Raw genomic sequence first — 9,867 nt, forward strand, 5'->3', positions numbered from 1 at the left:
AAAATCGTAATTGATAATTTGAAAAAATAAAAATGAAGATAAAGAAGACACAAATTTTATATGGAAAACTCCTAAATAATATAGGGTAAAAACTACGGGAAAAGGTAGAAGAATTTCACTATAAGAAAATAGGAAATACAACTTCTCTCGATCTAACAAAAAGAAAACAATAACAATTTTCTCTTAATAAAAAGTAGAAAACAACTCTCAAGAAAACTCTTTAAATTCTCTAGTATTAGGAGAAAGCTAGAATGATTTGGGATGATTTTGAAACTAAATAAGTTAGGATATTTATAGTTGAAGTTTAAGGATTAATCCTATAAATATCTTAAAATATAGGGACTAAATTTATGATTTTATCCTACCAAAAATTCAACAATTTACAATCCTTTAGGTGCCCCCATTTTTTAACTTCATTTGCTGCATCTTTTTTTTTTACAAATTTCATGCACGGTGAGAATTTTCAACAGAATTCACTTATATAAACCCCCTAGAATCTACTCAAATCATTCAGTTCTAAGAGCCCAGTACCAAAAAAAAAAATAACTTTTTTAAGACCCACAACAACCATTGCTACATCCAGATTCCAACTCTGGTTTTTCTTCAATTTTCTCTCTATTTTAATGACCTTGAACCTTCTTCTCCTTTCATTTCCTCCCTCATTTTCTTGCTAACCAAACATGGATTCCTTTGATTCTGATAACGTTAAGGAAGAGAAAGAAGATGCTGTACGGAGATACAACGTGGAGAGGATGCTAAGGAATGGTCTTAGCTTCATTGGGATTTTTCTTGTTTTTCTTTTGCTGTCATGTTCTTCGTTCCCCACTTTGATTCCCGACACCGTCCGTGTTGTCGGAAACTTTTGTTGCATTTTCATCTCCTCTTTTAACAACACTTTATTCACTTTCGCGGTCGTAAACATCATTGTTTTTGCTGTTTATGTTTTGTCTAGCCAGAAACAACCCACAGGCCATGATACTGATAACTACCATGAGTACGTTAGCTCTCGACGGAGTCTACCCATCGTCGTTCAAGATAAGGAGGAGACGCCGATGGAGAGAGAAATCGTTCTGGTGGAAAATGCAGTTGTTAAATTTAGTAGTAGTATAGTTAATACAATTACAGACACGAAAAGTTCCGTTTCACCAATTAAACCGCAACGACCAAAGGAGTACCGAAGAAGTCGATCAATGGTTTCGGAATCGCAAAGCCGACGAGTTCCCCGGGAGTTTCGGAGATCAGATACAGAGCCGCCGAGGAAATCAATGGATGAGATGAGCAGTGAAGAGTTTCAGTTGATAATAGATGGCTTCATTGCCGAAAAGAAGAAATGTCTGATGCTTGAAAGCACTAGAAGGAAAGAAAACTGCACGTCGATTGCGGTTAATTAGAAAAGTAGAGTTCGAAGGATATTTATGTTATTAATGGTTAAGAAAATTATGAAAACAATTTACTTGTACTCATTAGTGAAAACATAAAATATATATAAAAAATAAAATTTGTAGTAAACATTATATGTGCATCGCTTTTCCTTTTGTACATTTTGATTTTACACCAGCAGGCATTGGTCTGTTTTATTCTTAGACAAAACAACACTTACATAGTAGACCGGTAAGAATTAGGCAAAATTTTTGCCTAACCTGCTTTCATCTCTAGAGTTATAGGAGCATATAAACAAATCTGATTGTCATTTCCCTTCTTGGAGAGTAATCGACTCCTTATTTTAGTATTTAATTATTTCTAATGAATATTATTCTATATTGCTAATACGTGTCACTTGCACAGGGCAGCCACTCCTTAATCTTGAAAACAGTGCCCATTTCTCAGTACTTGAATCAGAGTCGATCACCCTCCACCTGCAAAACAAAACAGAGAAAATCGATTAATATATGCATATAGTACATCACCTACCGTTAACTATCAACCTAGGTCAGCTCAGTTAAACATTAAAAACCGAAAAATTGGTGGTCAAAATAGAATCCCGTCATGGGTGTAATTTACCCTATTATAAATAATGAAATCTTACTTGTAGGTGGTTAGTAGACGGTGGAGAAAGACGAGCATCATGGCTTTAGCCATGTTGATTCCCAAGCAAGTCCTTGCTCCCATCCCAAATGCTAGGAAGCTGTAAGGCTTACAACAAATTTCGTCCTACGTGCAAACCAAAACATGCACTTCAGCATTCTTCCACAAGCTTGATATCAACTCCAATTGGATTTTAATCCCACTGAGAGACTTACATCAAACCTTGAAGGATTGAATTTTAGGGGTTCATCATAGACCGTTGGATCAAGGTGTATTGCTCTGGAATCAATGTTCACATTCCACCCTTTCTTTATCTTGTATCCTATTAACAAAACAGCCCTAACATTACAATGAGAAAACAACATTAAATTTAATGGTAGCGTTGGAAATTAAACCTTCAATCTCACAGTCTTCAAGCACAAGTCTTGGGAACCATGGTACAACGGATGCCACTCTCAGCGACTCTTTAACCACCTGTTCATCACCAACATTAGTATGCTAATCTATTATTTGAAGTTTAGCAAATTTAAAACTATTTTAATTTTGTTTACCTTAGAAGCATAGGGCATTTCATTAAGATCATCCAGAGAGAGAAATGATTTTTTTGCTGCAAGTTGAAGTTGCTCAGCCTGTTACAGTCATTAAAAACCGGCCCCAAAGAGTGAATTATCCAGAATCTGATTCAAATTGTCAATAATCACAAATTTTGTTTTTCTACTTGCCTTGATTGCGTCAAGGGCCTCTTCATTTTCCCCTAGATACTTCACCATCCAAGTGATGGCACTTGCTGTTGTATCTTGGCCTGAATATGAAAACAAATGCTTATTGGTTATACATTTTCATTCTGCAAAAAAACGTAGTAATGAACGCAAAAATGTCCACCTGCAATAATCATGGTCATTATATTGTCTTGGATCTCCTCATCTGTTAGTCTATGCATTCCTTGAGAACAAGAAGCATCATCCTCTGCCAAGAGACGTTGAAGGAAGTCTTCGAAATCCGAGTCTAAGCCTCTTCTTCTACTAATGATCTTCTCCAATGTGCTCATGATTCTTTTTCTAGCCTGGTTTGTAATTGGAATTTCAAAGGTTTAGTGTTCATAATTTACATGCTGTTTTTCTTCATTATTTTAATTACCTGAAGGCCCTTGTAGAATCTTGTACAAGGAAACGTCAAAGGGAATGCAAGCATCGCCTTACAAACTTGACCCACATCCTCCTGCAATAACTCTAGCTCTGCTCCACTCTCCAAACTCAGCAACATTTTGCACATTGCTTTGAAGGTTATCTGCATCCAATTCAATTCCCAGTCTATCAAATAACCATGCTTTTATCATGTTGATGAAAGAAGAATTTTGACTGTCAAACCTTAAGAGCTTCATCAAGTACAATGACAGTGGCACCATCTTCCCAGCCACTAAGAGCATCGAAGATCAGCTGATCGAACTGTTTAACCAACGAGGATATGGAGTTGGAGGAGAACAAATTGACAAGACTGGCACGGAGCTGTTTATGATGGTGGGGAGAAGCACAGAGCAAGCTTCGATTCCCCACTAGCTCTGCAATTGACTTGATGTACCTCTTGGTGAATCTCCCCAACTCATTGTTTAGTATTGTTTTAGCCGATCCAGTGCTCCTCACAAATACATGAGTCTCCCCGAATATGTTGGTTTTGAAGCAATTCCCATATCTGTCAACAAGGCAAAGTTCAATAACCACGCATCAAAAACAACACATCCTTTGCCTAATTATATTCCCTTATTCTCCAAACAAGTGTGGACCTTATTCCTTATGTGTAGAGAATTATAATTACATTTGTTGAACTGTTTGTATAACGTACCTTAGACTTCGTTCACGAACGAAATCATAGAAGCCTTTGTCACTGTTGATGGCAGCCATAAACTGTATAGTTTCGCCGATAAATGGCAATCCGAGACTACCAGGTGGAATATTATCAGTCATGGAATATTTCCAATTAAGCTGCTGCTGCTGAAACATCTTCTGCAACTGGCTCATAACAAAAGCCATGGCCCCAAGGCCTAAAACTGCGTATAAACAAAGGCAATAAGGACCTACATCTACCAAAAGCTGAAACATTTTTGCTTTGTGTAATTGATGATGAACTTCAATATTTCATCAACGTTATGGTTATTTGAAATCTCCAACTTCAGATTGGATCATTGAATGGGAAAACAAGTGTTCGGCTTTAAAATGGTGTGCTGGTTTATTGGCCTACAATGATGTGCCTCTGGTTAGGTGCTTGAAATCATTGAATTTCCCATTTTGAAACCGAGTGCGCTTCGAGTGGCTTTAGTACATGGGGATTGAATTATGATATTGATATGTTTGGCATCTTAGTATTGTGGCAATTTTACATTGTTGGATAAATACAAATTTCACTTCTTATGGCGACTTAATTCTACAATTGAGTGACATTTCAAGATTTTTTTTATCAATTTAGTAATTTCACTACTTATTATATATTTTTAAATTTTACTATTTAAATCTAGTTAATTTTTATTTAATAAAAAAATAATTAATTCTTTTATGTTCAGATAATTATATTAACCTCCACCTAACTGTTTTTCTTTTTATTTGTTATATTTTGTGTGTTTTAAATTCATTAGGATTTATAATTTTCTCTGTTTATATATTAAGTATTTATCTATACATTATTGATGTTTGGTTCATTGAACTATTAATCTATATCAATTTTGCACATATTCATTATAACGGTAATCTTCTAATTTATTTTATTTTATTTAAAATACAAAAAAATCAAACTTTAAATAATATTTAAGAATCTAACGTCTCTCTTAAAATATATCATACTTGTCATATTCTTAGCACATTCATTTTATATTTTGTACGTACCAGGTCTAAACCAATTAAAATTTAACGAATTTATGATAACTAGATATATTTTTCATTAAAAAATATAGATATATCAAATATAAATCTAAATTTAAAATGGAATAAATTTTCTTAAAGAAACAAAGTAGTTAAAAGGAATAATATTTTTCTTAAAATATTTTAGTAATAATTAAAAATAAACATTATTTTATAATCACTTTAAATAATTAAAATATTTAAACTCGAGTAAATGGTTCAAAGGTCTGGTTAAACATGAAACAGACACAAATTCACGAAAACTTGTAGACTCTGGCCTCAAACATTAGGGGATTTTTAAGGAAAGACATTCTAATATAGAGTTAAGAAAAAATAATATCAAAAATATTAATATTTTTTAATATTTTCGGTAAAGCATTACTTATGATGTTATTTTTTCTACCTGAAATGTTAAAATAAAAAATATTCATTTTAGGTAGAAAAATTAATATTTCTGTTGGAAAAATTAACATTTTATGTAGCGTTCTACTGGAAAATGTTAAAAATATATTAACATTTCCAATAACGTTTTTCTTTAACCTTATATTAGACTATTGTACAGCATAACTACCCAGATATTAATACATTATCAAGTTCAAATATGCAAAATTAAAGTTTGGCCAATGTACCTCTGCCACTCGGCAATTGCTTTCGTTCTAGCTATAACTGCAAATCAGAGCTTATTTCCTGCCTTAATAACATCAAACTCCGTGTCGTCATCCTTGCGTGCCCCAATGCTGCTACCTGATACGTCGAACCAATGGGTGCAGCTGAAGGGAGGTTCTGCCACACAAACCATTTTCGAAATGTATTAACTTTTTTAAAATAATAATTACACTATGCGTTAAATACTATTGATTTTTAGTAAACTTTTTTATTGCTCATATATACTGAAAATAATAAGTTTATAACGTTAAACATCATATTAATGGAATAAATATAGAAGCTAAATGAATATATATATATATATATATATATATATATATATATATATATATATAATTTAAGAATTTCTATATTAAACTTTTATTTTATTATGAATTTAACAATTTCGTATTGTGCGAGTGTATTTCTAGTGTAAAAGAAAACCAAAATTCAATTAGAAATTTCTTTTAAGATTTATTGTAGGTAAGTTTCTTTAAAATTGATTTTGAGAAGTTGAGTTTAAAATTTTAGTGTTTATAAAAAATACTTTTTGATAAGATAAAATGTATTAAAAATCACTAACAATTTTCTTATATTACAATAAAAATCATTAATATTAGCTTAAATTTTAATAAATATAATTTTTAATTGATAAGTTAACCAGTTTTTAAAAAGATAATTAAATTAAAATTTATCTATGAATAACAAACAAAAGTGGGAACGAACATACATAACTCCTAAAATATTTATTTTTTTTGAGTTATTTTTATTTTGAAAGAATTTAGCTTTTTCAGTAAGATTAAAAACTCAGCTCTAAACGCGTTTTAATAACAAAGGATACACTCTTTAACATTACTTCTACTGTCAAAAAGTGATTTTGGAGTAAAAACTCTCTTGAAGGCTTCACCAAACCAATTTCATAAAATTTGATAAGAGCAGAACATAACATTGCTTAACAAAATAGGGCAAGACAATATGTTTTGTAATAACCAAAGCAAGTTTAAAATCAAAGTCAAGTTTAGATTCTATATCGTGACTTTAGCTAGTGCCATTCACTTTGAGCTTGACTACCCTTTTTTAATGAGGACCATCACCATATTAACGTACTTGGTCCTAGACTTGGACAAGTGAGTCCCAACAATATCTGCATACCTAATGAATAGGTCATCCATTACGTCTGGTTGGATTCCCAACTGAGATTGCAGCATGGATTCTACAACCGCTCTGATGGTTTTGGCCACTCGTTGTCCCACCAACAGCTTCCCCTGAGGAGTATGGATGTCGGTGACAGCACCGCCATCCCAGTCGATTTCGAAAGCCTCGAAGCGATCAATTGTGAAGGAGCCCTCCTTCTGTATCTCCTCCTTTATTTCCTCCGTGAATGGCGCATAATAAGGCGCATTGAAAGAATCAACCTTTTCCTCCTCAATTCGACCCTGCAAAAATGTTCAATAAGCATATTACTCATAAGTCCACCATTTAATCACTTACTCATAAGCGATGAATACCTCTCTTGCTAGACTCATGATCGCTTGGGCTAAGAGCTCCCACTGGTAGCAGCTGTCTTCGGTGGTCGGGTCGGCGGATCTCCGACCCATGAAAGAAAGGAACATGCGGCCGCCGGGAACCAATTCTTGTGAACGTGATTTTATGAAGAGTGAAAAGTCGTTCTGGAATTGCAATGAGTAGGCATCCATCACACACCGGGGGCTGCTCTGAGAAATATACAGCTTTCCCTTGTTCACATGTTTGAGAGCATTGGTCTGCAGGCCGGCTGGAACCTGTAACATTTCAGCATTTCATTAAAGAAAAATGAAGAACCCCATACTTGATGAGATTGATATACTAAAGTTTCAGAACAACTTTAAGGATTGATTTGATCACGTTTGGTATTGTCAGGCTACAGAACCCTAATTTTTGCAGAATTTCTAAAAATAAAGTTGAAATTATGCTAGGATAATGCCAGTTGGCAATCGTTATCGAACTTATGCCCACAAACATCGTTGCTTCATTCTATTCGTATCGTGCAACATTTTTTTTCCTGTTCCCTCCAGATAAAGACAATTAGTAGCAGATAATATGAGATTTTCATTATGTTACTACTTATATTCTGTTCACATCCTAAATGAAACGTAGATTAAAATAGACAATATTAGAGTATCACGTCTATAATACAATAACTAATAGATTATTTGTACGTGTATGAGATCAAAACCCTTTAACTATTCATATATTTTGTTTCCGTTAATGGTTATAGTATTTTAGTAACTCATTTACTATATCAAAAATCTATTTTATTCCTCTATTATTTAAAGGAATCTTTTGATCTTTGTATATTGAAAAGTGAATATTATAGTCTAAAATATTAAATCTGCCATCAATCAGATTAAACTATTAATTTAAATACTTTTAAAACCCTATGAAACTTTTATAATGTTTAAATCTAAAGCTTTGATTTCATTAACGGAAAACTAATATTTTTATTAAAATATTCAATTTTCTAATCTACATAAATTAAAATATACGTTTTAATAATAGAAGATTAAAATGATTTTTAATGTAACGAGGAAATTCTAGTACTTCTAACCCTAAAAACTTTATATCAGTGAGATCATGTGGACTGGGGACATGGGATGGCTCGTTTCGTGTAAAAATGACACCTGTCTTTCATGCAATTTTGAAAGATAATAGTAATATTTAAGAACGTGGTAAAATAAAGTCAAAAGCCCGAGGCTGATGAAACATGGCTATCATGCAGCTTATTTTCTTTTCTAAAGATAAGATTAACGCCTTTTCTTTAAGATTTTCAGCTGAAGTTTTTCGCTTTTTACCATATACTATAATTTAATCAATAGGCAGATTTGCATGTTTTGTATATAATGGGTTTGATGAAGTTTCTACTTCTGATATTGAAAAATGAACACTAGTTTTGTTCATATGGATAAAAGTGGTAACCTGTGAGAGCCAGTGAAGGCTGGAAGAAGAATGCACGAAATGCAGAGTGTTGGAGGGGAACAATCTACCGTAGAAAGAGCCTGGGACACCCGATATGAAGCAGGATCCAAACCCAAGCCCTGTCTCTTCTTCCAGTCTCTTGTAGAAAGCCGGCAATGACATGAATATTTCGTTGAAATCATTGCTGTAAAGATCGTTCAACAGCACCCTACACTCCGACACCAGCCGCCGACCGAGATGACGGTTTGCTGCTTCGACCGTGTCCATGATCGCCGAAATTACCGACAAAGTGTTAGGTCCTGATGAGCAACCCAAGTCTGCTATTCCCATGCTTTCTAGTTCTATCGCATTGCCGCATAGCATTTCTAGCACTGCTTCTTCCATGATTTGTTTCCCCACAGATATAATTTTGCTCTGCAAGTTCCAAAAATAAAATAAAATGGCAAACATGCATATGATGTTTTTAAGACTAAAGAAGAAGAAGGAAAACCTGGACCGTCGAGTTCTTTGCATAGCTAGTGTCGCCGTTGCCCTTGTTCATGTGAAGTACTTGCATTATTTTGCAGCTTAATTGCTTTCCCTTGTAATGTCTTTGTTCTATATTCAAGACTGAGAGAAAATCACCCTTTATATAGATTCGAAAATACTGGGAAAAAAATTATTGAGAAAACTACATAGTCTAGGAACTTTTTGGGGGGATGGCACCATTTAAGGGGAATGGCATCAATCCTCAATTATATACGAAATTGATGTTTTTATATTGATTAGAGGTTTCACGTTAGTCAGATTTTTTAAAAGGCGTTCAAAATAACACAATTATTTTATAGGGTAAACTACACTAATGGTGACTAATGTTTGATTAACTTTTCGTTTTCTCCATTAAAGTTCCAAAAGTAACACATTGGTCACTAATGTTTGAGTAACTTTTGTTTTCTCGATTAAAGTTCCAAAAGTAACAAATTGGTCACTAACGTTATTGATTTGTAACAAAATGATTGCTAACGTTATCGATTTGTAATAAAAAGGTCACTCCACTATTCTGTTAAATTGATGATGTGGCAACATTAATAAAAAGATTAATATTTAGTTTTAACCCTAAACTATTGCTAAAACATCAAATAAGTCCTTAAACAATGATTTTATACCTAATTTATCCCAAAAGCTTTCTAATTTATAGTTTTTTTTCTAAACACCCCAGCACCACCGCAACTATATCCAGACCACATTCCTTACAATATGAAAACCACTGCATATATAAATGGAGTTTTTCCATTAAAGACAAATACGTGAGTAAATGTAAAAAATAATGCTTTTGTGATGATTTTTCTTTCGTAATAAAAGTGGTTAGAATATT

General features: G+C 33.3%; 3 protein-coding genes across 3 annotated transcripts; 1 reads left to right on the plus strand and 2 right to left on the minus strand.

Moving 5' to 3' along the window:
- Nucleotides 1-680: 680 nt before the first annotated feature.
- On the plus strand, nucleotides 681-1,391 carry LOC120113564. Its single transcript, XM_039134684.1, has one exon. It carries the CDS (start codon nucleotides 681-683, stop codon nucleotides 1,389-1,391), a length of 711 nt encoding a protein of 236 aa, XP_038990615.1.
- A 136-nt stretch (nucleotides 1,392-1,527) lies between these two features.
- Nucleotides 1,528-4,141, minus strand: LOC120113557 (cytochrome P450 90A1-like). Its single transcript, XM_039134679.1, has 10 exons — nucleotides 3,865-4,141; nucleotides 3,393-3,714; nucleotides 3,163-3,312; nucleotides 2,908-3,088; nucleotides 2,750-2,827; nucleotides 2,577-2,659; nucleotides 2,421-2,499; nucleotides 2,241-2,347; nucleotides 2,027-2,151; nucleotides 1,528-1,856 (listed from the first exon to the last, which is right to left on the minus strand). The coding sequence occupies exons 1-10, from the start codon at nucleotides 4,119-4,121 to the stop codon at nucleotides 1,751-1,753; spliced, it is 1,488 nt and encodes a 495-aa protein (XP_038990610.1). The 5' UTR covers nucleotides 4,122-4,141; the 3' UTR covers nucleotides 1,528-1,750.
- Nucleotides 4,142-6,619: 2,478 nt separating this feature from the next.
- LOC120113560 (jasmonate O-methyltransferase-like) lies at nucleotides 6,620-9,088 on the minus strand. Its single transcript, XM_039134682.1, has 4 exons — nucleotides 9,004-9,088; nucleotides 8,514-8,927; nucleotides 7,067-7,339; nucleotides 6,620-6,994 (listed from the first exon to the last, which is right to left on the minus strand). Exons 1-4 carry the CDS (start codon nucleotides 9,067-9,069, stop codon nucleotides 6,626-6,628), a joined length of 1,122 nt encoding a protein of 373 aa, XP_038990613.1. The 5' UTR covers nucleotides 9,070-9,088; the 3' UTR covers nucleotides 6,620-6,625.
- Between the last annotated feature and the right edge of the window lie 779 nt (nucleotides 9,089-9,867).

The sequence above is a fragment of the Hibiscus syriacus genome, unplaced genomic scaffold (genome assembly GCF_006381635.1).
Source record: "Hibiscus syriacus cultivar Baekdansim isolate YM2019G1 unplaced genomic scaffold, ASM638163v2 tig00110210_pilon, whole genome shotgun sequence".
NCBI classification, from domain to species: Eukaryota; Viridiplantae; Streptophyta; class Magnoliopsida; order Malvales; family Malvaceae; genus Hibiscus; species Hibiscus syriacus.

Excerpts from the sequence above, each read along its gene's own strand:
- LOC120113560 (XM_039134682.1), bottom strand. The coding sequence starts at position 9,069 with ATGCAAGTACTTCACATGAACAAGGGCAACGGCGACACTAGCTATGCA. Across the intron at positions 7,340-8,513 it reads GCCTTCACTGGCTCTCACAG|GTTCCAGCCGGCCTGCAGAC; the intron begins GTTACCACTTTT and ends GAAATGTTACAG. Across the intron at positions 6,995-7,066 it reads TCATGAGTCTAGCAAGAGAG|GGTCGAATTGAGGAGGAAAA; the intron begins GTATTCATCGCT and ends ACATTTTTGCAG.
- LOC120113557 (XM_039134679.1), bottom strand. The coding sequence starts at position 4,121 with ATGTTTCAGCTTTTGGTAGATGTAGGTCCTTATTGCCTTTGTTTATAC. Across the intron at positions 3,715-3,864 it reads GTTCGTGAACGAAGTCTAAG|ATATGGGAATTGCTTCAAAA; the intron begins GTACGTTATACA and ends CCTTGTTGACAG. Across the intron at positions 1,857-2,026 it reads CGTCTACTAACCACCTACAA|GTGGAGGGTGATCGACTCTG; the intron begins GTAAGATTTCAT and ends TTTGTTTTGCAG.
- LOC120113564 (XM_039134684.1), top strand. The coding sequence starts at position 681 with ATGGATTCCTTTGATTCTGATAACGTTAAGGAAGAGAAAGAAGATGCT.